Source organism: Urocitellus parryii, chromosome 5, assembly GCF_045843805.1.
Source record: "Urocitellus parryii isolate mUroPar1 chromosome 5, mUroPar1.hap1, whole genome shotgun sequence".
Taxonomy (NCBI): Eukaryota; Metazoa; Chordata; class Mammalia; order Rodentia; family Sciuridae; genus Urocitellus; species Urocitellus parryii.
The window spans coordinates 7,222,059-7,247,116 of record NC_135535.1 but is presented as its reverse complement, the minus strand read 5'-3'; the positions used below and the strand labels follow the sequence as shown (position 1 = coordinate 7,247,116).

Below are 25,058 nucleotides of genomic sequence, written 5' to 3'. Positions count from 1 at the left end.
TGTTCTTTTTTTAAAAAAAATTACTTTTTAGTTTTAGGTGGACACAATATCTTTATTTTGTTTTTATGTGGTGCTAAGAATCGAACCCAGTGCCTCATGCATGCTAGGCGAGCGCACTACCACTTGAGCCACATCCCCAGTTCCAATAATGTTCTTTATACCTATTTTTTCCCTAGTCCAAGATTCAGTGTGGAATTACACATTGTGTTTGGTTTTCATGTCTCCTCTTTAATCTTAGAATAGTGCACAACCTTGTCATTTTTTGAGTACAAAACAGGCTGTGCATTTGTAATTCCAGCAACTCAAGAGACTGAGGCAGGAGAAGCTCAAGTTCTAGGCCAGCCTTAGCAAGACCCTCAGCAGCTTAGGGAAGCCCTGTCTTGTCTTAATAAAAAGGTCTGGGGATGTAGATCCATAGAGTGCCCCTGAGTTCAATCTCCAGCACAAAAACAAACAAACGAAAAACCAAACACACACACACACACACACACACACACACACACACTGTAAAGAACAGTCATTTCATAAGACTTGGTTTGGATTTTTGTGATGTGTCTTCATTTTTTAGATTTAGGTTGTGCACTTTGGGCAAGAATGCCATAAAAGTGATGTTGTGTCCTCAGAAGACATATCATGAGAACTCCTGTTATAAGGTAATAGTTGAGAACCACTGGTAAGCACTGTGGGGTTTTCTCCCCAGAGTGCCTTGGATGATTCAGTAAAGATCTGCTGCAATACTGAGATGCCTCTACATTTTACCCAGTCTTGTTTTTGGCTATGTTGCAGTCTTAGGTCCTCTGAAAGGTGTATTTACCTCCTTTCTTTCTTTTGCCTCCAGGCTGTGGTCAGTGCAATCAGAAAATTCTTGGAGGGAATCTCAGACTTGCACCTGGTCTACACCCACCACCACCTTCTGCTCCGGTTCTTCCTTTTGTATCCAGAGCTGATGAGTAGATTTGGGCACCGCATCCTGGAACTTTGGTTCTTCTGGGAAGAGAGCAGCTGTGAGGAACTGGATGATGTTCCTTCTGCTGGGCTGCCCACCCTTCCTGCCAGCTTAGCAGCCCTATTCCAGATGCTCAGAAGCAGCCCCAGCATCCTGCTCATTTTGCTGGTGGGTAATAGATACTGGGGTTGAACCCATTGAACTCACTCATTTCTGCATTCAGAAATGGTGGACTTCGATCTCTGGGAGCTGGTTTACTGGCTGTTTCTGCCCACTTCTGGACTTTTCATTGTCTGTATGTGAGTGGGAGGCTCTTTGTGCTTATAGGTACCTGGAGTCTATAAATCTATACCCTTTCCTAAGTTTGATGGAAATCTACACATTGAGAGGTGTGTTACTCTCTACTTCTCAGGGGATAAAACTATAAAAAGTGGATCTCAGTCACCATTTCCTTCACTTCTGTGTCCTCTCAAGCAGATTTTGATAAGGGTTTAATGTCAAAGGAGACCCTTAGGGCATGTAGATAAAGATGTCTGATTGCAGAGTTGGTCTCTTTTTTTCTGTATTTCAACTCATATGATAATATGACATGTGTAACACACTTGGGCATACCTAGAATTGTCAGAACCCCCATTATGTTTTTATGATGAAAGATATTACTGTAATTCCTATCAGGTATATCAGTTTTAGATAAGGCAAATTGCTTATTGTGTGTAATTCCTAACATAATGGCTTTAGTTCCACCCTTTTTTCCTTCCACTCAAGAGAACACATTCAAAAAGAATTAGTGAGAATAATTTTATAGAAATAACTGCTGTAGTGTATATGTGTGAATTATACATTCCCTCCCTCAGCACTGAAGATTGAACCCAGGGGTGCTCTACCATTGGGATATATCCCCAGCCCCCAGCCCTTTCTATTATGGAGGAGTTGGGTAATGGGGATTGAATCCAGGAGCATTTTACCACTGGCCAACTTTGCCAACTCTTTTTATTTTTTGAGAAAGGGTCTTGCTAAGTTGCTGAGCCTTGCCTCAAACTTGCAATCCTCCTGCCTTAGCTCCCTGAATGATTGAGATTATAGGCATGTGCCACTGCACCCAACTAAAAAAAAAAATGTTTTTTTTTTCTACATTAATATTTCGTCTCTGGCTGAGGTTGTGGCTCAGAGGTAGAGTGCTCGCCTAGCACGTGCGAGGCCCTAGGTTCAATTCTCAGCACCACATAAAAATAAATAAATAAAATAAAGGTATTGTGTGCAACTACAACTAAAAAATAAATATTTAAAAAAATTTGTCTCACACCAGTCAGAATGGCAGTCATCAAGAATACATAATAATGAATGCTGGAAAGGAAGTTAAGAAAAAGGAACATTTTTACATTGTTGGTAGGATTATAAATTAGTGCAATCACTGTGGAAATCAATATGGAGGTTCCTCAAAAGACTAGGCATGAAACCACCTTATGACTCAGCTATACCAATCCTAAGTATTTATTCTAAAGAATTAAAGCTGTCATACTATAGTGATACATATATGCCCACGTTTATAGCAGCATGATTCACAATAGGTGTCCATCAATGGATGAATGGAAAAAGAATACACACACACACACACACACACAATGGAGGGTTTTTAAAAAAATTTTTAAAAGTTGTAGGTGGACACAATACCTTTATTTTATTTATTTATGTGGTGCTGAAGATCGAACCCAGTCTCCCATGCATGCAAGGCAAGAGCGCTACCACTGAGCTACAACCCTAGCCCCACAATGGAGTTTTATTCAGCCATAAAGAAGAATGAAATTTTGTAATTTTCAGGCAAATAGGTAGAACTTAAGACCGTTATATTAAGCAAAATAAACCAAACTCAGAAGAAAATCAAGGCTCATGTGTTTTCTCTCATATGTGGAAGCTAGAGAGGAAAAAGGAAAAGAAAGGTGGTGGTAAGGGTAGGGATCTCATCAAAGTCACCAGAGGCGGGCTGGAGTTGTAGCTTAGTGGTACAGCACTTGCTTAGCACCACACAAAAAATAAGCAAAATAAACACATTGTGTTCATCTATAACTAAAAATATTTAAAAAAAACTCAGAGATCAGTAAAGGAAAGGAGGGACCAGGACCAGGTGGTGGGAGGAGGGGAGAAAGGGAAAAGTGCTGGGGAATGATATTGGCCAAACTATATTGTTATATTGTGTGCATGTGCAAACATGTAACAATAAATCCTGTAATTACATACAACTATAATGCACCAATAAAAATGTGGGAAGAAATTTTTTTTTCATTTTGCAATACTGGAGACTGAACCTAGGGTTGCTCTATCACTGAGCTACATCCCCAGACTTTGTAAATTTGAATTTTGAGATAGGTTTAAGTTCCTGAGGCTGGCCTTGAACTTGCAGTCCTCTTGCTTCAGTCTTCCAAGTTGCTTGGATGACAGGAGTGCATCACCACACCTGGTCCCAGCCCTTTTTAGTTTTTATTTTGAGAAGGATCTCACTAAATTGCTTACGTTGGCCTCTAACTTGCCATCCTCCTGCCTCAGACTCTGGAATAGTGCAGAATCACACCCAGTCTGTAATTCACATAATTTTTAAAAATTAAATTATTGTACATTTTACACTTGTATTTAGTCAGAGATTGCTAGTTACAGGTCCCAGACTGATTATAGGATGCCAGTGTAGGAAACACTCAATTTAGAGCCACTGCCCTCAATACCATTTTACACACTCAGCATCCCAGTCCAAGGAGATCACACAACCCTGATAGAGAAAAGTTGGGGTCCTTTGATGCTCTTGTCATTAACAAACAAGATTTTCTTCAGTGGAGTGATTTTGGTGGCAATAACACTTTCATGTTATTACTCTACATCCTTAGTTACCTGTATCTGTCTATATTCTCTCTCTGTCTCTCTCTCTCTGTCTCTCTCTCTCTCTCTCTCTCTCTCTCTCTCTCTCTCTCTCTCACACACACACACACACACACATACACACACACACTCCCACACATTCCCCACTCAGACTAAAGTCTCAGCCTCCCTTCCCTGAGATCTGTTCCTTGTGTAGTCACACATATTTTAACTTGATAGTTGCTGTATTCATACTTTAGACCATATTCTTCCTTGGAAGGAATAGGTTAAAAATAAGAACTCTAGTGCATAGGGGAGGAGGACAAGATGGGACTTGAGGGAGAGAATCAGTGGACAGAGCTAAGGTTTTAGGTTTTCTTTGCCAGATGACATATTCAAGGTCAGTTCCTTGCACATAATAAGTGCTTATAAATATTTTTTTAATATTTATTTTTTATTTTTTAGGTGAACACAATATCTTTATTTTGTTTTTATGTGGTGCTGAGGATCAAACCCAGTGCCTCACGCATGCTAGGCAAGCGCTCTACCACCGAGCCACAACCCCAGCCCGCTTATAAATATTTACTGACCTACTGAATTGTATCTGGACAGATCAAAGTCTCTCCCCCTATTCCCCCAAAAGAATTCTGAACCTCTGAGAGATAATAATATGTGTGTATAAATATATAAATATAAATATATATTATATATATATAAATATATTTCTTTTTAAACAGATGAAGAAATAGGTTTAGAGAGATTTTCCATGGATCATGCCTGTAATCCCAGCCACTCAGAAGGCTGAGGCAGAGGATTGCAAGTTCTAGGTCAGCCTGGGGATGTAGCTCAGTGGAAGAGCTCTTATGGATTTAATCCCCAATATTGGAAAAAAAATTAGGATTAAAACCCGGATTTTTCTCCTTATCTAATGTTCTTTCCAATACATTAAGCCGACTGTGACAAGGAGAGCTAAACTGATCATGAAGACAGAGGCTTCTCTGGGCTTCAGTTTTCTCCACCTAAAATGGAAATAACATGAGGATGAAGGAGGTGGTCTGTAGGAACATTTATTGTCTACTGTATGCAGTAGGCCATCATTTGCTATTCATTGACTCTGACTCTGAGCCAAATGAAGAATGTTCATCTTAGAAAGGCTAATTGAAATGCCTGTATAGCTAATAAGGGTCATGGTAGTGACTGGAGCCCAAAGCTGATGACTTTTCACTAAATTAGATCCTAGAAATATCAGTGGTAAAAAAGAACAGTAAGGAACAACTCTGTTGACTATTCCAAATATATAATTCATACCATTTCTCCCCAGTTCATAGCCACAGGAGGGGAAAAGAGTCTAAAAATATGTGTTAGTACCAATTTCTGTTTCTGAGATGGGTAATTAACAGCTGAAAACAAAGCTGCTAATTGCCACTGTTATCAATGGGTGGTCCTTCATGTAGGTTGTTTAGATGTGAAAAACAATGATGTCACAGAAACTATGTGTTTTTCCTGCTTGGCCAACTCACCCTGGTAGGTCCAGTCTTAAGAAAGTTCTGGATAGCTGTGGGTAGCAAAGACTGCACAGTGGGCCATGGTTATGCCCAGCACCTTCCCACAGACCTATGTGGTATGGTGGGGTACACATCTCCTAGCATTCACTATGGCCACCAAGAACCAAGTAGCCCCTTTCCTTTTGGACCTTTAAAATTTATTAACTCAGGGCTGGGGTTGTGGCTCAGTGGTAGAGTGCTTGTCTCACATGTGTGGGGCACTGGGTTCCATCCTCAGCACCATATAAATAAATAAAATAAAGGTATTGTGTTCATCTACAACTAAAATGTTTTTATTTTATTTATTCTAATTTGTTATATATGACAGCAGAATGCAATTCAATTCATATTACACAAATAGAGCACAATTTTGCATGTCTCTAGTTGTATACAAAGTAGTGTCACACCATGCATATTTTCATACAAGTACTTAGAATAATGATGTCCATCTCATTCCACTGTCTTTTCTACCCCCATGCCCCCTCCCTGCCCCTCCCACCCCTTAACCCTATCTAAAGTTCGTCTATCCTTCCATGCTGCCCCCCACCCACCCCCATTATGAATCAGCCTCCTAATATTGGCTTACTTCACTTAGCATTATATTCTCCAACTCCATCCATTTACCTGCAAATGCCATGATTTTATTCCTTTTTAATGCTGAGTAATATTCCATTGTGTATATATACCACATTTTCTTTATCCATTCATCTACTGAAATGTATCTAGGTTGGTTCCACAATTTAGCTATTGTCAGTTATGCTGCTATAAACATTGATGTGGCTGTGTCCCTGTAGTATGCTGTTTTTAAGTCCTTTGTTTATAGACTAAGGAGTGGGATAGCTGGGTCAAAGGTGCAGCCAATATGGAAAGCAGTATGGAAATTCCATTCCCAGATTTCCAAGGATCTCCATACTGCTTTCCATATTGGCTGCACCAATTTGCATTTCCACCAGCAATGTATGAGTGTGCCTTTTTCCCCACATCCTCTCCAACATTTATTGTTGTTTGTATTCTTAATAGCTGTCATACTGACTGGAGTGAGATGAAATATTAGAGTGGTTTTGATTTGCATTTCTCTAATTGCTAGAGATGTTGAAAATTTTTTCATATATTTGTTGATTATATATCATCTTCTGAGACGTATCTGTTCAGGTCCTTGGCCCATTTATTAATTGGGTTATTTATTCATTTTTGGTGTCAAGATTTTTTAAAAATATTTTTTAGTTGTTGATGGACCTTTATTTTATTTATTTGTATGTAGTGCTGAGAATCGAACCCAGTGCATCACACATGCTAGGCAAGTGCTCTACCACTGAGCTACAATCCCAACCTGGGTGTTAAGATTTTGGGGTTCTTTATATGTCCTAGAGATTACTGCTCTATCTGATATACGTGTGATTAAAATTGCTCCCATTCTGTAGGCTCTCTGTTCACTTCACTGATTGTTTCTTTCCTTGAGAAGAAGCTTTGTAGTTTGAATCCATCCCATTTATTGATTCTTGATTTTAATTCTTGCTCTATAGGAGTCTTATTAAGGAAATCAGGGCCTAATCTGACATGATGAAGATTTGGGCCTACTTTATCTTCTATTAAGCACAGGGTCTCTGGTTTAATTCCTAGGTCCTTGATCCACTTTGAGTTGATTTTTGTGCATGGTGAGAGATAGGGGCTTAATTTCATTTTGGTGCATATGATTTTCCAGTTTTCCTAGTACCATTTGTTGAAGAGGCTATCTTTTCTCCAATATGTTTTTGATGCTTTTGTGTAATATAAATAACTGTATTTATGTGGGTTTGTCTCTGTCTCCTCTATTCTGGTCTACAAGTCTGTTTTGGTGCCAATACCATGCTGTTTTTGTTACTATTGCTCTGTAGTATAGTTTAGGTCTGGTATAGTGAGTGATGCAACCTGTTTCACTCTTCTTGCTAAGGATTGCTTTAGCTATTCTGGGTCTCTTATTTTTCCAGATGAATTTAATTCTGCTTTTTCTATTTCTATGAGGAATTTCATTGGGATTTTGATTGGAATTGCATTAAAACTGTATAGTACTTTTGGTAGTATGGTTATCTTGACAATATTAATTCTGCCTATCCAAGAACAAGGGAGATCTTGTTAAAAAAAATTCATTAACTCAGATTTCTTCATTTCCAGCCCTTTTTATTTTTTATTTTGAGACAGGGTCTCATTGAGTTGCTGAGGGTCTCACTGAGTTGCTGAGGATAGCCCCAAACTTGCAATCCTCCTGCCTCAGCCTCTAGAGTCTCTGGAATTACAGGTGTACACCACTATGTCCAGCTCATTAACTCTGATTTTTGAGGGCCCAGTTCTGTGGCAGTGGAGCACGGATGGCTTGTGATAGGTACCAGGAAACTGGTTTGGCCTTGGGCACCATGACCTTGGGCTACCCAGCTCTCCCCCAGACTTATAAAGTAAAATAATTAGATGAAATTATCTAGATTTTCTCCCATTTTGTGATTTCTTTCCTAAGATGTTTTCTGTGTCCCTACAAATCAACAAAGTTTAAGCAGATCTCATCCCTTCCCTTCATTAATTTACTGTGTAGTGGAATTTACAACTCTACTACTTTCTTGATAGGCAAACTAATTAATCTTCCCCAGTTGCCTAATTTGAAAAATTGGCATGACACCTAACTATTGTGAGGACATAATGTACAAACAAACATATGGCTACTATATAAACACAGCTCAGCACCTGACACTATTAGGCCCTAACTGAGCAGCTACTCTTAATATTATAGTTGTTTCTTCAGCATCTGTGAGGTTTGTGAAGACCCAAACACAGATGCCCTTTGTTCCCACCCTTCCTTGCCTGCCCAGGGGTCAGCACATCAGTGTTTGTCTGGCAAGGTGCCCTGTAGCCGTGTCTCTGTGTGTTAGGAATTGTCCTCTCCATAGAGGAAGTCTGTGTGTGACCTTGGAATCATAGAACCCAGTCCTAACTATCCTGGCATGTTAGCCTGTCCAAAGGAATTGACTCCTTTGGGCTGGTAGGTGCCAGGAGCTATCAGTAGAACAGTTACTGGTGCAGCTTCTGACTGGTTGTACACTTTAACATACGCTCAATAAAATAACTCTGAAAACAAAACAAAAACCAGTGTCCTTTCTCATCTTCTGAACTCAAGGCCTTACAGCTTGGGGCAGGGATGGGCAGATGCCACGGCAGAGAAGGGGCCTGACTTGGTCCCCACTTTCCTTCCTGTGCCCTGAATCTGTCTCAGCCCATCCTTTCGCTGGTGTGACATCTCCATCCCATCTCCCTCCCTTCTCCTTTAAGGCACTCTCAGATTCTCTGTCCTGAGAACAAAGTCTTCCTGACCCTAATACTTCCATTGCAGGAGGGAAGCATCCTGGAAAGCAGAAAGTTGGGCTTGGAGTCAGGAGACCTACATTCATATCCTTTGAGCCACTTAGTGATCTTGGGCAAATCATGTAATCTCTGTGAGCCTCCATTGGCTCCTGTTTGGGATGGTCTTAATAGGATGGATCTGTTTTCAGGATGGTGTGAAGTGTCAGTGCACCCAGTTGAGCTTTTGGTACAAAATAGGCACTGAGTAAGAGTTAGCCCAGCTTTGGTGACACTGTCATCCTGGATACTCTCCTGGCTCTTCTTTTCTTCACTGTCCACCTGTCCCTGGTCATGATGCCCTCTAAACTCTGGCTTCCTTCTCTCCTGCTCAGGACCTCGTCTATTCCAGCCCAGTGGACACAGCCCGCAAGGTACTGATGATCCTGAGGACCTTCCTGAGGAGGAATGAAGATGTCCAAGTGGACGGTCTTATCCGAGGCCACTTCTTGCTCATCCTGCAACACCTGTTGGTGGAGCATGGGGCCTCCCCATCAGGAGGTCAGTCTTTAGGTGCCTTGGGTATGTTTTAACCTGAAAGCCAGCCAGGAATGGGCAGCTCAGTCTTGGTGAGGTGTGTTTAGAAGAGAGAATCAGGGTTATTGCTGCAAAAGAAAAGTCAGGCCAGTGTGACATAATGTTCTAGGTTTAGTGTGTGTGTGTGTGTGTGTGTGTGTGTGTGTGTGTGTGTGTAACATGAGTGGGTGTGTTTGATGTGTGCATGAATGTCCCTACCCTTCACAGCATGTGCTCAGAGCTGTTTGTCTCAATAATGGGAGCACCCAGTGGAAAGAAGAGAGAAATCTGGGAGAGGATGGAAGCCAGCTGTGCCCTGGGAAGGAGTTGGATCTGTGATATGTTGGAAACTCCCAGTAAGATCCAGGATAGTTTCCAAGTCTGGAATGGGACCCCTGGAGTCAAGGAAGCTCAATTTTTGGTACATTATAAAGATACTGAAAATTGGGATGGGTTTGTCTTTCCTATTTTTAGAGAGACTATATATTTTTAACCAAATTTCTGAGCCATCAAGACAAAGTGGGAGAAGATTCATGATGTATTTGGTGCAGTCCTGACTGAGGACTGGGATTTAGTGGTAGATTTAAGAGCATCTGAAGGACCTAATTCTTTCTTTACAAGGAAGAACCAGACATGTCTAACTGCTAATACTGCAGAAGAACCACAGATTTAGTGGGAATGTATAGTGGAAAGGCCATAGGCACAGAATTCAGATGTGGGTTCAAGCCTTGGTCCTATGTCTCAGTCTGTTACAGCTATTATTATAGAATACCATAGACAGTGACTTAGAAATAAATTATTTCCTCACAGTTCTGAAGGCTGGGAAATCCAAAATCAAGTTACCAGCAGACCTGGTGTCTGGGGAAGCTCCACTTGCTGCTTCATAGACATCTTACTGTGTTCTCACACACGGTAGAAGAGGCAAGGGAAGGAACTTTTTGGAATTCCTTTTCTAAGGGCACTAATCCCATTCACAAGAGCTCTGCCTTATGACATAGTCACCTAACAAAGATCCCACTTTCTAATACCATTACACATTGGGATTAAGATTTCAGCATAGCCAGGCATGGTGTTGCATGCCTGTAATCCCAGTGGCTCAGGAGGCTGAGGCAGGAGGATCATGACAGCCTCAGCAACTTAACAAGACACTAAGCAACTCAGTGAGACCCTGTCTCTAAAATACAAAAAAAAAAGGTGGGTTTATGGCTCAGTGGTTAAGTGCCCCTGAGTTCAATCCCTAGTACAAATGAATGAACAAGCAAATATTTTAGTGTAGGAATTTTGTAGGTCACAAACATTCAGACTATAGAACCTTGCCCTTCTCTAGCTGTGGACCTTGAAGAGAAGAAAAAAGCCAGTTGGCCACTGTGAGCCTCAATTTCTTAACTGCAGAATAGAAATAACAATATTTGCTTCTTTTTTTTTTTGTATCGGAGATTGAACTAAGGGGAACTTGACCACTGAGCCACATTCATAGTCCTTTCTTGAATTTTTTAGACACAGGGTCTCACTGAGATGCTTAGTGCCTTGCTAAGTTGCTGAGGCTGGCTTTGAACTTGAGATCCTCCTGTCTCAGCCGTCTGAGCCGCTGGGATTACAGGTGTGAGCTGCTGTGCCCAGCTTCACCTGGTTTTTAATGCATTAAATGAAATAATGAATTTCTGGTACCAATCCAGAGTTATCACTCCGTGTATCTGTTGCCGTGTCCCCCATGAAGAAGGAAGAAGTGGCAAATCCCAAGAAACCACCTGATCCTTTGGAAATAGAGAATTCAGCCTCTGATTCAGGGCTGTTTATGGCAGGGTGAGATATCTGACCTTCAGGTGATCTGAGCTCAGGCTCCTGACCAGCCCTGCTTCTTGACAGCCTCGGGGAACCTGCCGCTGCTGCTGAGCCTCCTCTCTTTGGTACAGCTGAGGAACAAATCAGAGCAAGAACTGGACAGCATGGCCATGAAACTGCTTCACCAAGGTGCCTCCCTGCTTGGGACAGTGCCAAGGGCCCAGGGCTAGACCTACAGTATGCTAGTGTTCTCTTCTTCCTTCCATCCTTTCATTTCTTTGGAAGAAGCTAGCAGCTCAGTCTGTCCCCAGGGGATTCTTGCTGAGAGATCTTTTGGGGGTTCCTCTGCTTGTTCTCAGGGAGTGTTTGGGAAACTCCCTCACCCTTATCGCTGGCCAATACCTGTGTTGACAGGCACAAGCTCTGTAGTAAGGAAGGCCCAGGCTTGCATGTTAGATCAGTCACTAGCTATGTGGTGTTCGGCAGTCACCTTACTCATACCAAACCTAGACTCCTACTAGGGAAGATAATGATACTTCCCTGATGTTGAGATTAGGAATGCCTGGTCTGATAGATGCAGAAGGCCACATAGTGCTTGGCACATGGTAGGTCTTTAACAAATACTAGCTGTGTCAATTCATGTTTCCTGGGACCAAGTCAGCTCTCCACCTCATTGCACAGCCGACTCAGCTCTGATGACCCCCGCTCACAGTTCTCTAGGTGTCTTTCCTACGCACACCCTTCTCCTCATTGGAACCGTTTACTGTTCATGAATGCAGTCATTGATTCATAGGCAGCACCTGCAGGAAGAATTGTTGAGACAATTGTTTGAAATTAATGGAAAAATGACTTGTTTTCCATGTCTGTAGACTCAGGCTTGGGCTATAGGGGAGGAGGGGACACTTTTCCTGCCAGAGCATAGTCCTTGTCAAGAGATGATCAGTGTCAGGCTCAGAAAGGGTCTCTGGGGATGGCTGCAGACCCTGCCACTGCCTGGTGCTGGTCATCACTACTCTCCTGTCTGACCAAGGCTACCATCAAGCTGGAAGGAGATCTGTGTGTAATAAAAATAAGCCTTCAAAAGGGCCTCTAACAAAAAGGAGTAAGAGGCTGAAATCTATGTGTGATGTAGTAGATATTTATCTGTAATTGAGGACTTTTATTTGAGAGCACTGGGAGGAGAGGACTATGGTTCAAGAGGGGAGACGACTGTGGGGAGAGACCTGCTTATTGGGTTGACCACAAGCCAATGAGAAGTCGGAATGTAATATGGCTATTAAAAGTAAACAAGAATTTAGTAAGGTATAGGGAGATAGGGAGTGGTGATTCCCAGGAGGAGAAGGAAATGTTCTATAGATGTCTACTCTTCAGTGTAATATCTGCTCTGTTAAGGGATGGGGAATGCAGAAGAGGACCTAATCTTGCCTCAAGAGATTACAGGTGTATTTGTTGGGGAGGTGAACTTTGAGCTGAATCTTAATTGCTGACTAATAGTTAAGGAGTTAGCCAGAGGGAGGTGATATGAGAGAGAGGATATGGTAAGAGCTGGGAACTGTGCATGATTATGACAGAGTTCCCATGGGAAGGCAGTGTGCTCCATTGCTAGGAGAATTGGGAGGCCAGATGATCTCATGGAGCAAGGACTCATGCTAAGGTGATAGGTTGGCCTGGATGACCTCTAGAGACCCTTGCATTCTGGAGTCTGTGACAGCATATACACAGTTAAAGGATGCCCTTGACTAGCTCCACCTACACAGTCTTTTCTGGCTAATCTGCAGCTGTGGGCAGCATCCCTGGGTATTCAGATAAAGGGTGTGAATATACCTTCAGGTTTGTCACTTTCCACTGGCTGAAATGTCAGGAGCACTTAGTTTGTGCTTGCTCCCCAAGACTGAAGTCTGAAATCAATAGTTGTGGGCTCTCATCTATGAGAAGTGTGACTGCTGGTGTGCATTAAAGCCACGGACTACTGCTCAGTAGGTCACTGGAGACTCATTTCTTACAGTGAGCAAACTGTGTGGGAAGTGCAGTCCCAATGATGTGGACATCCTGCAGCCTTCCTTCAACTTCCTGTACTGGAGCCTGCATCAGACCACACTCAGCAGTCAGAAAAGAGGTGCAGGGGCCCAGGGGGGGACAGCGAAGAGGAAGGGTACTGGGCAGTATTTGTGACCCTCAATTTTTTTGTCTTAAAAAAATAACTAGGGGTGTGTGTGTGGCTCATGGTCATAGGTCCTCTCTGGTTCTGAGAACCTGTGGTTTTCAATGATTCTGGGACTCTTAGGGCCTCATACTAATTCTTTTGTTTATTTTCATATGCTTGAAGCCTCTCTAGGTGCTGAGCATCTGGTGCTCCTGTGTAACATGTGGTCCTTGCCCTGCCTTTCCCGTATAGCTGCTGCAGTGCTCTTGAGCACCACAGCTCTGATAGAGCTTCTGGAGAAGATGCTGGCACTAACCTGGACAGAGATGGGCTCTCCCACCTGGGCAGAGGCAAGCTCTCCCAGGACTGCACTGCTGTGCTCTGCCTGGCTGCTCACCGCCTCCTTTTCTGCCCACCAACACAGTGGCAGTTTGCAGGTTAGTCTCTCACTCCACGACTTTGAGGCATGGGATGGCACTTCAAAGAAGTAATGAAAAGCCTGAATTCTGGCCCCAACTCTCTGGCTTCTTAATTGTGTGAGCTTGGCAAGGTACTTAACTACTTCTGAGTTTGTTTCTTTACCTACAAACTGGTGCAAAACATCTCACAGTTGCTGTAAAGTTGATTTAAATTAATCTTTTTAACACACATGAATCATCTACATGCCAAGCTGTATTCTTGGAACAAGAGGAATAAAAAAGGAATATAGCATTTTCCCTGTACTTAAGGGACTTGTAGTTCAAGCAAAGCCTCAAAGTAAGAAAGATTATACCCAGTGAAGATTATGGAGAAAGACACTCAAGGTAGGGTATATGTGGTAAAGACATGAAGCTGCACAAAGTTAGGACATAGGGTCCATATTTGGAGAGAAGTAAGGTGCTCTCTGTGGCTAGAATGTGAGTAGGAGAATGTGAATGGTGTAGGTCAGATTGGACAGGGAGCCAGGAGCCAGCCCATGACCTTGAAATGCTGAAGGGCAATCTGTGAAGTGCCACACATGGTTAGCTGTCTTTGTTAGTGTTCCGGAAGGTGATACAGATAATGGAAGAGCAGTGGGTATATCCACAGGGCACCTCTGTTTCTCCCTGCCTCTCTCTCCTGTGTCTTGTCATCACATACGCAATTCCCCAGAGGGCTGCTTCACATTCAGGTATCTCCCCAAGGCTGGCTGCTCCTCCCAGACAAAAATCATCCTGGCTCATGGGGTGGTGACAAGCTGCAGCAGATCTACACTGGCAGACCTTGAAGGTTGTTGCATATGGTTGATTTGAGACAGGAACCTTTCCCTGGGACCTGCACCTTGTCCATGGCTCTGCCTTGGCCCTCGACTTACACCTGGCCAGTCATCTGTGTTCCTCTGTCTTTACCACATATACTCTACCTTGATCTGATTATCAGTCCTTGTCCCCTGTGTGGCCAGTTTACCATCTCCTGGTTAGCAGCTCATCCTCCACTGCATGTCCTGTCATCTGTCCTCACTCTCTCCAGACTCCTTTGGCAGTTTTTTTGTCTTGGCTTGGCCCTCTGCAGCCTTACTCCTGTCATTTCTGCCCTTCTTTCCTGTCCGATGGTCAAGTGTGTGGTTTTTTTCTCAATCAGCTCTGCTCTTTCACATCTCTATAATTATGTTGGTACTGGGAACAGAACCTAGGGACACTTTACCATTGAGCTACATCTCTAGCCCTTTTTATTTATTTGAGGCAGGGTTTCGCTAAGTTGCTGAGGTTGGTCTCAAGTTTGCAATCCTCCTGCCTCAGCCTCCCAAGTTGCTGAGATGACAGGCGTGCACCACTGCACTCAATTTCTTTTTTTTTTCTTTTTAAGAGAGAGAGAGAGAGAGAATTTTAATATTTATTTTTTAGTTTTCGGCGGACACAACATCTTTGTTTGTATGTGGTGCTGAGGATCGAACCCGGGCCGCACGCATGCCAGTCGAGCGCGTTACCGCTTGAGCCACATCCCCAGCCCCACTGCACTCAATTTCATTTATTTATTTAAAAAGTTATTTTAGTTGTAGATGGACACGATACCTTTATTTTATTTATTTTTATGTGGTGCTAAGGATCAAACCCAGTACCTCACAGGTGCTAGATGAATGTTCTACCACTGAGCCACAACCCCAGCCCTACATTTATTTTTAATACACTTTATTTAGGAACAGTTTTACATAGATTTGTAGAAAAATCAAGCAGGTAGTACAGAGTTCCCATATAAGTTTTTATATTAGCATGACATCTCCATATTTTTTTAATATTTATTTTTAGTTGTAGTTGGACACAATACTTTTATTTTATTAATCTATTTTTATGTAGTGCTGAGGTTAGAACCCAGGGCCTTGCACATGCTAGGCAAGCACTCTACCACAGAGCCACAACCCCAGCCCTCTCCATATGTTTTTACAGGTTGATTCTTCTGCCAAGAACCTGCTGCTTCCATCAGCCAACAGAGAGTTTTAAGGTTTTTTTTCAGTGCTGGGGGTTAAACTCTGGGCCTTGTGCATGCTAGACCAGTGTTCTACCACTGAGCCAGCCCAACAGGGATTTAAAAAAAACTTTTTACTTATTTTTTTAAAAAATTTATTCATGACAGTGGAATGCATTATAATTCATATTACACATACAGAGCACAATTTTTCACATCCCTGGTTGTACACAAAATATATTCACACCAATTTGTGTGTTCATACATGTACTTTGGATAGTGATGACCATCACATTCCACCTTCATTTCTAACCCCATGCCTGCTCCCTTCCCCTCCCACCCCTCTGCCTTATCTAGAGTTCATCTATTTCCCCCATGCTCCACCCCGCTACCCCACTATGAATCAGTCTCTTTATTTCAGAGAAAACATTCAGCATTTGCTTTTTTTGGATTGGCTAACTTCACTTAGCATTATCTCCTCCAGCTCCATCCATTTACCTGCAAATGCCATGATTTCATTATCTTTTATTGCTGAGTAACATTCCATTGTGTATAAATGCCACATTTTTAAAATCCATTAATCTATTGAAGGGTATCTAGGTTGGTTTCACAACTTAGCTATTGTGAATTTTGTTGCTTTAAACATTGATGTGGCTGGGTCCCTGTAGTATGCTGTTTTAAAGTCCTTTGTTTATAGACCAAGGAGTGGGATAGCTGGGTCAAAAGGTGGTTGTATTCCCAGTTTTCCAAGGAATCTCCATATTGCTTTCCCTATTGGCTGCACCAATTTGCAGTTCCACCAGCAATGTATGAGTGTGCCTTTTTCCCCACATCCTCGCCAACACTTATTGTTGTTTGTATTCTTAATAGCTGCCATTCTGACTGGAGTGAGATGAAATCTTAGAGTGGTTTTGATTTGCATTTCTCTAATTGCTAGAGATGTTGAACATTTCTTCATATATTTGTTGATTTATTGTATATCATCTTCTGAGATGGGTCTGTTCAGGTCCTTTGCCCATTTATTGATTGGGTTATTTGGTTTTATTGTGTTTAGCTTTTTGAATTCTTTATATTCCTTAGAGATTAGTGCTCTATCTGATGTGCTTGTGGTAAAGATTTGCTCCCAATCTGTAGGCTCTCTATTCACCTCACTAGTTGTTTCTTTTGCTGAGAAGAAACTTTTTAGTTTGAATAAGAAACTTAAATAAGGAACTGCTTTGTGTCAAACTGTGACACAGCCAAGCAGAGTAGTAGTTCCTGCCCTTAGGCAGCTTGTGCTGAGAACAGTGTGACATTCAGTGCATGTTCACCAAGGTTGATCCTCAACTTTCCCTTACAGTTGCTCTGAAGGGAGGATGCAGGAGGTGTAGTCTTCATTTCATGAAGGAAGAAAGTGAGGCAGGCTGATAAAGGTGGAGTGACTTGCCAAGACCACACGGGAAGTGGCAGAGAAGGGTTTTGATTTTCATGTCTAACTACAAGTCTTCTGAGTTAGGTGGGTGATGGTAGAGCCAGAGACAGAACCACAGATATAGCTAGTGAAGTCTCTCTGGTGGAGGAGGCCATTGAAGATAGGGGAGATTTGGGAGAATAGTTAGTTCTTTAGATACAGGCATGATTTTCCTCCTTACACTCCTGAAGCCAGGTAAGTCTGAGAAGACTCTGTATGGCCTCCTCTGTCCCCTTACAATGCAGAGGGTATGTATGTGGTGTGGGGGGTGGGAAAGGTATGGGGTCAGGCTATTTTCTGCCTAGGCTCCCAGAACTGGGGCTTAGCCTTTTACCCCCTGCCCTGCCAGGTTCACCAGACACTGTCCGTGGAACTGGACCAATTATTGAAGGCCCTCAGCTTTCCGAAGAAAAAGCCTGCACTGCTGTCAGGTGTGGGCCCTGGAGTCTCCATTAGAAAACGAGCTTTTCCTCTAGATTCTGAGATAGGCCCCCCACCCAAACCAGCCTGTGGTCACTCCATGATTATCTCATCAGTATTGTCTCCTCTCCTGTGACAGAGTTGGGTGGGATGTAGGAAAAGAGGTAGGAACTGGGTGTGAGGAGTCTTCTGCTTTTAGCTGCCATCTTACGTTTCCTGCGGACAGCACTGCAGCAAAACTTTTCCTCTGCCCTGGTGGCCCTGGTACCCTCAGGGTCCCAGCCACTGCCAGCTCCCGAGGATAATATTCTAGCTCCATTGGGAACATCACAAGTGCTGGCCCTGGTGATTGGACTACAGAACCTCCTTGTTCAGGTAAGGCCCTTGCTGAGTGGGACCTTGGCCGTGGGAACTGCTTCTCTTAGGGCAATAACAAGAGGGGGTGTTGCTTGTCAAGAGCCTGGTATTCTCAACAGGTCCTGGAGGGTGGTTGGTTGAGACTTTTCAAGCTATAGTGACAGAAATGAAGCATAAATTGAGCTCCTGACGAAGAAGTCCAGGGGTCACAAATGGCCTCAGGCACAGCAGGGTCCCAGAGCCTCAGACAGTGCCATCAGAACTCTGCTTCCACCTTTTGGTTCTGCATTCCTCACTGTCAGCTTTGACCTCAAAAGGATGGTAGGATGAGCAATAGCAGCTCCAGGCTTATATCCTCTCAGTGGAAAGAAACTTTCTCTTTCCCAGAAGTTTTTAGAATTGAGTCTCATTAGCCTGGTGTGGGTAGTGCACCCATCACCATGGCCAGGATGTGGATGTTCTGATTGGCATGGCCTGTGCCTTCTCCTGGAGCTGGAGTGTATGAGTGTATGGCCACCTCTTCACAGCCCACATGGACTGAACCTGAAGGAAAATTGTTACCAGAAGAAGGAATGGATCTTGGGCAAGCAACACAGATGTTCATCACCTCAGAAGAATGTTTTATAGTTCAGAGTCCTTGGAGATCATTTTTTATCCAACCATTATATACTGAGCCTCTCCACTTAGTATCTGGCTGTGAAGGATGTTGGGGGTCCTGGGAGTGGGCCCTGTGTTTAGTTAGTTAGGCTGAATCTTGTCCTGTGTTGCATCTATGCACAAGGCTCTGGGCTCTTCAGGGATCACGTAGCTATCATGACAGGCACTCAGCTCTCTGTTTTAAGTTTTCCATTTTCATACTAGTATCCGCCACCAGAGTGTGAGAGCCTCAAGGACAGGGACTTAGTCTGGTTCATCTTTGTATCTCTTTTCCCTTTGGGGGCTCAAAACTAGTTAAGAATTCAGGAGTTTGATGAAAATTAATATGTCAGCTTTATTTGCTGATAAACATATAGTGAAGCATGGCTGGGACTTGAATTAGAATGTTTTATTTTGTTGCCGGAAATTTCTAAACATTCAGCAAATATAAGAGAATTTTATAATGAACACCCATCCACCCACCACTTAGTCTCTACCATTAATATTTTGCTATACTTCATCCTATCTATCCAAAATGAACTTTTAAACCATTCTTTCTCCTAGCCAGATGAGCTGGCTCACAAGAGGGAAAAAAAAGTGTGCTGTATTACGGAAACTTAGCCAGCTGGCCACAATCTTAAGAGTTTAAGTTTATGGGAGCAGGAACTTTAATACCTTAATTCTTGGTGGCACTTAATTCAGGTGTTAAGCTAGCATCTTATCTGTTAGATAAGTCCCTCCTTAGTGCAAGAAATGCTTTTTATCTAATAGGGAGGGGGAAATGATTCCCTTATACATGATAAAAACATAGAGCTTGGCACAGAATTGGCATCAAGTACTGTTTGTTGAATGAAAAAATGAGGACACATTAAACAAGATATGATTCTAGCCATTTAGGCACTCCACAGATTGTAGGAAACACATAAAGCCAGTCCCACAATAACCCATCAACCAATGAATGGATTAATCACCTCCCAAAAGTCCCATCTCTCAAATACCATTAATAAATGCCTTTGGGAATTAAGTTTCCAAAACATGAAATTTGGGAGATAAATTCAAATCATTGCAGAGCTCTTTCAGGCTGGCTTCTGACTCAAATCTACCTGCTACATTCCTGGGGAAATTGGGTAAGGGGAAAAGGGTAGGTCTGCCCAGAGAAGAGGCAGAGAGCTTTCTTACTCAGACTTGTCTTTCTGCTTTGGGTGGGAGTGGAATATGTTGTTATAAGATTGGTATTTCAGGAGCTAATTAGTTTTATAGACTTGAATGAACTCAGGATCATTTCGTCAGGAGCAGATGCTAATGTCAGGTTAAGGATTCTATGAGAGTAGGAGGTGAAGAGGATGGGAGAGAGAATACAGTGTGCTGAGTGCCTGCTCTCTGCAAGGCACTTGACCATCATATGACTTCTTTATAAAGTGGACATGGAAATAGTCCCAGAGACGTTAAGTAATACACCTGTGATCAGATACCTTCAGGTCAGGATTCAAAGGTAGGTCTTTTTGGTCACAAAATTCATATTCTTTCAGTGTCCCAGGAAGTACATCTTGGTAACAGGAGCTATTGTTATTTGAGCAATAGTCCCTAGTTTTCCTAATGCCCAGCCCCCTGGCTCCTCACCCACCATCCAGGGATTGAATGAATGCAGGGTTAATTAAAGTGGCAGTAGGGCCAGAGCTCCTCATTAGGTGAGAAAACTGTGGCATGCTGACCCATGGCTGTATATAGTCTTGGGTACCTGGGAAAAGGCCAGAAGTGCCTACCTGTTGAATTAATTTTAGATTAGAGAAGAAGAAAGAGTGCTGGATCTGGAATAAGGAGACCCTTGTTTTAGCTTAGACCTGCCACCCAGGTAGCCTCAAGTCAAGTGCTTTCTCTGGACCTCAGTTTGCTTGGTTATAAAACGGGATGGGTGGATTAGCTCAACCATTTCACACCATGTGCCTTGAATACCTTTGGAGTTCTGTGGAGAAGGTTCAGGGTTGCTTAAAGATGTGAGAACTTTTCTTTGTGCATTGCATGAAGACATTCACCACTATTGAGAGTTTACTTAGTGCCAAGCACCATTAAACACTACTTCCATTTTCTCATATAGCCCTCTCTGCAAGCCACATAATCTTTTTGTTCCCACTCAACAAGATTAAGTAAGTTGTTCAGGGTCACACAAATGGTAAGAGAGCAAGCAAGGATTCAGATAGCCTGAAGTCTGCTTTGATACTTAACCTCTAGGCCACACATGCCTGTTCCAAAGAAAGCATGATGACAGCACAGGATTTTGTTAGGTGGCTTTTTTAAAAAAATAGTTTTATTGAGCTATAAATTACATATTATAAATTTCACCAATTTTTAAAAATATTTTTTAGTTGAAGTTAGACACAATACCTTTATTTATTTATTTATTTTTATGTGGTGCTAGGGATCAAATCCAGTGCCTCATGCATGCTAGGCAAGCACTTTACCACTGAGCCACAACCCCAACCCTAAAATTCACCAATTTTTAACTGTACAATTGGATGAGTTTTGACAATTTGAAAGTTTCCTCATTCTCCTTTGCTGTCAGGGTCCTCTTCCCATCTCTGACCCTTGACAAACTTTAGTCTGCTTTCTGTCACTAAACTATTACTTTTTTAGAATTTCATATAAATTATATGATATATGGTGGTGTGTGTCTAGCTTCCTTTACTTAGCTTAATGCTTTTGAGATCCATTAGTATTGTTGTGTGTATCAGTAATTCATTTCTCTTTTTAAAATATTTATTTGTTGTAGTTGGAACAATTCCCTTATTTCACTTATTTATTTTTATATGGTGGTGAGGATAGAACCCAGGGTCTCGCATGTGCAAGGCGAGCGCTCTACCGCTGAGCCACAACCCCAGCCCCTCAGTAATTCATTTCTTCTTTTCTTTTCTTTTCTTTTTTAAAAAATATTTATTTATTTATTTATTTTTTGGGTGGACACAACATCTTTGTTTGTATGTGGTGCTGAGGATCGAACCAGGCCGCACGCATGCCAGGCGAGCGTGCTACCGCTTGAGCCACATCCCCAGCCCCATCATTTCTTCTTTTAAATTTTTAAAAAATTTCAGTTGTAGATGAGACTTTTATTATAATTTATTTATTTATATGCAGTGCTGAGAATTGAACCCAGTGCCTCACATGTGCTAGGCAAGTGATCTACCACTGAACTGCAACCCCAGCCCCTAATTCGTTTCTTTTTATTGTTAAATTATATTCCTTTATATGGCTATATTATATTTGTTTATTCCACATACTGATGGACATTTGGGATTTCCAGATTTTTAGCATTATGAATAAAGTTGCTTTTAATACTGAAGTACAAACCTTCTCCTTCTCCTCTCCTTCTTTTTTTTTTTTGGTGCTGGGCATTGAACCCAGGGCCTTGTGCATGCATGCTAGGCAAGCACAGTAGCAACTGAGCTATATCCCCAGCCCCTGAAGTACAAATCTTTATGTGGATATATGTTTTTATTTCTCTTGGGTAAATACCTAGAAGTGGACCTGCTGGGTCAAATGATGCATTAGTGTTCTATTGCTTTGTAACAAAATACCAAAAACTTAATGGTCTAAACATTCATTTATAATTTCACAATTCAGTAGGTTATATGTTTGGGTAGGCTTAGCCAGATTCTCCACTTAGGGTTCCACAAGGCTGAAATCAAAGTATTAACTAGGCGGGGTGCTTCCCTGGGACAAATGGATTCTTCCTAAGGGACTTCTTTCAGCTCTTTAAGGTTACTCAAATTCTTTCTCACAGGTTCTCTCCAGCTTCAAACCAGCAGTAGCACATTGAGTCTTTCTCACATTTTAACTTGCTGATTCTTCTTCTGTCATCAGATAGACAACTCTACTTCTAAAGGGTTCATGTAATTAGTTTGGGCCCATCTGAACAATCTCCCTTTTTCCATATAATAAAATCACAGGAGATCATCTGAGTAAAAGTCATGGGCCATCTTAAAATTCTGCCTACCACATAAGGTACTTATGTTTAACTTTATAGGAAACCGTCAAGTTGTTTTCCAAAGTGGCTATACCATTTTACCTTTCCAATAAGAGTTCCAATTTCTCCACACTCTCACCAACATTTGGTATTGTCAGACTTTTCAAGTTTAGTCATTGGTGAGTATGTACTTGTATCTCTTGATAGTGTTGTTTTGCATTTTTCTGATGATCATGAGATTTTTTTTCATGTGATCATTAGCATAAAATTTTGTTTGATGAAAGGTTTCTGTTTTTGAAAAATTGGTTGAAACCCACTCGCCTAGATAAACTGGAGTCTTCCAATGTCTGTAATATGTGAATCTCTCAGTAGGGCCCAAGGTCCATCTTCTTTTCTGAAACAAAATTCTGTCTTGAAAAAGGCATTGTGCTCTGTTTATGGGTGATAGATGAAGACAAGAATTCTTAATTATCTACATGGCCATATCCCAAATCTTAAATTCTGAAATCCAAATAACTCTTGATTACCAAATGTTTTTTTTTTCTTAGTTAACACCAAAACCTATTGGTAGCAAAATGTGACCCTAATTCCTTTCTTGTTTTTGCTTTTTGTCTTGTTTTGCAGAAGGACCCTCTATTGTCACAGGGCTGTGTTGGCTGCCTGGAGGCCTTGCTTGACTACGTGTATGCCCGGAGCCCAGACCTTGGTAGAAATCTTCCTCGTTCTATGTTGTTCCCCTGGGGGAGATTAGAGGAGGTCAGCCCTTGCTACCTTTCTTTCAAAGGCTTCCATCCCCTGTTGTGTAATTCATACTCATCTTGTTTAATTTTAATAATACCGTAAAGGTACTATCATACCCTTTATAAACATGAGAACACTGAGGTTCAGAGAGGTCAGGTGACCTACCCAGCCATGGTCTCAAAATGCTCTTAAATGGCAGAGCCCTTCCTGTTGCCTGCCTCCCACAATCATGGGATATACTGTTTCACTGAGCCAGTCAGAACAGATGGATAGATAGCTCAGGAAAGAAAGAAACCTGTTGGAGCAGGCTGTCCTATGGCCTGCCTGAAGCTGGGTCACTAGGAGAAGCTTATCACTAGGACAAGTGTCAGCCTAGTCCTCAGGGCTTTGGAAAAGCAGCATTAACCACTTGGGGGACTGGTTTTGCCTGCAGCGCTCCATGTGGCCTCCCAGCCCTGGAATAGGTTTTTGCTGTTTACTCTCTTGGATGCTGGAGAAAATTCCTTCCTTAGATCCGAGATATTGAGGCTTATGACACTGGTAAGTACAGAAACAATGGCCCCATGGTCTGAAAAATGTCATGAGCTGGGTGGTGCTGAAGAGACTTGGGACATTTGTTTTAGGTAACCCTTATCCTCAAATAAGGCAGAGGGGCTTAGTGGACCTTCGACTCCAAGAGGCCTCCTCACAGAATTCCTTTGAATATCCAATATCCTCACCCCAAAGACCCTGACCCTTTTCTCTTATTTCTGTCACCACATGCCAAGTCTGCCGAGGATGTCAGTGAGCCAAAATCTAAGCTTCTAAGGGTTCCTCCATCTAGAGAAGGAGATAGACAAATGAAGAGTCGAATATGTTTTGCATGGTAGAGTGGAAGAGATGCTAAGTGCTTGGCATATAGTAAATGTCCATTGAATAAATAACAAAGCAGTGAGTCTATGAATGGTAGTGAAGTGGATCTACAAAGAAATCATTGGTTGGTATGGGAACACAAAGAAGAGAGTAACTGCTTTTATAGGGTGAAGGTAACATTTTATCTGAGGCTTGAAGGATTAATAGGCAGAGAGGAGGAAGGTATTGAAGGTATTCCAGGTGAAATGAGAACACCAGATACAAAAGCAGGCAGTGGTAGGTTACGGAAAATGCACAGTTCATCTTGGCCATTAGTATACGGTGCAAAGCTGGGGGAGGAAGGAGGCAGGCAAGGCCAGAGGGTCAGTTAGGGAAAGTTGCCTCAGGACTTCAGTTGCTTCATTTACCTCACTCCTACCCACCAAAGCAGCACTCTTGAAGGCAGGGTTCTATGGACTTCAAAACAGGATCCCCAGCTCATTGCCCAGTACAGCAGGGCACCGGAAATGGCATTTCCTCCAAATCACTGGGTATTTGGGGCTTCTCTTCCTGGGCCAGTTTGTGCGGTACAACAGCAGCAGTGTCCTCTCTCATGAAGAGGTGGGTCATGTTCTGCAAGTTGCAGCTTTGGCAGACCTATCTACCCTCTCAAATACCACACGCAGAGCTCTTCGTGACTTCTACCTTCAGGTGGGTGAAACTTGGATGCCATGCAACCCCTGTGGGGCTCAACCCTCAACCCCATCTTTTTGGAGGTTGGATCTGGCTACAGCAGCCCTTAGGAGGTCAGAAGTACAGGGGGTAGGGGATGTTTAGAGAAGTCCTACCTTCACTACCCTCTTCTCCCCTAGGTCCAGAGTATGGGCCTCCTGATTGATCACAGTACTACCCAGACCCTACAGGCCTCCTTGGAGGGCCTGTCCCTCAGTGCCTTCTCAGACCACCCACCCCCGCAGGACATCCTGTATCCTTTCTTGCATCTTGGAGCTTTGGCCTGGGCAAGGTTACCCAAACTATGAAGGCTGTGGCATCATGCTTCCCTCTTCAGTCCAAGTGGAAGAGCTGGTGATTGGCAAATCCCTTAG

At 42.5% G+C, this 25,058-nt stretch overlaps 1 protein-coding gene across 1 annotated transcript in view; it reads left to right on the top strand.

Moving 5' to 3' along the window:
• The window catches only part of Mei1 (meiotic double-stranded break formation protein 1), a 79,101-nt gene that overhangs the window by 53,690 nt on the left and 353 nt on the right, over positions 1-25,058 (top strand). The window contains exons 20-30 of the mRNA XM_026405912.2: positions 839-1,114; positions 9,033-9,198; positions 11,080-11,184; positions 13,001-13,111; positions 13,391-13,575; positions 17,359-17,440; positions 17,629-17,804; positions 23,005-23,086; positions 23,555-23,661; positions 24,532-24,663; positions 24,825-24,937. Coding sequence (XP_026261697.2) covers positions 839-1,114; positions 9,033-9,198; positions 11,080-11,184; positions 13,001-13,111; positions 13,391-13,575; positions 17,359-17,440; positions 17,629-17,804; positions 23,005-23,086; positions 23,555-23,661; positions 24,532-24,663; positions 24,825-24,937 — 1,535 coding nt within the window. The remainder of the gene's footprint in view (positions 1-838; positions 1,115-9,032; positions 9,199-11,079; positions 11,185-13,000; positions 13,112-13,390; positions 13,576-17,358; positions 17,441-17,628; positions 17,805-23,004; positions 23,087-23,554; positions 23,662-24,531; positions 24,664-24,824; positions 24,938-25,058) is intronic.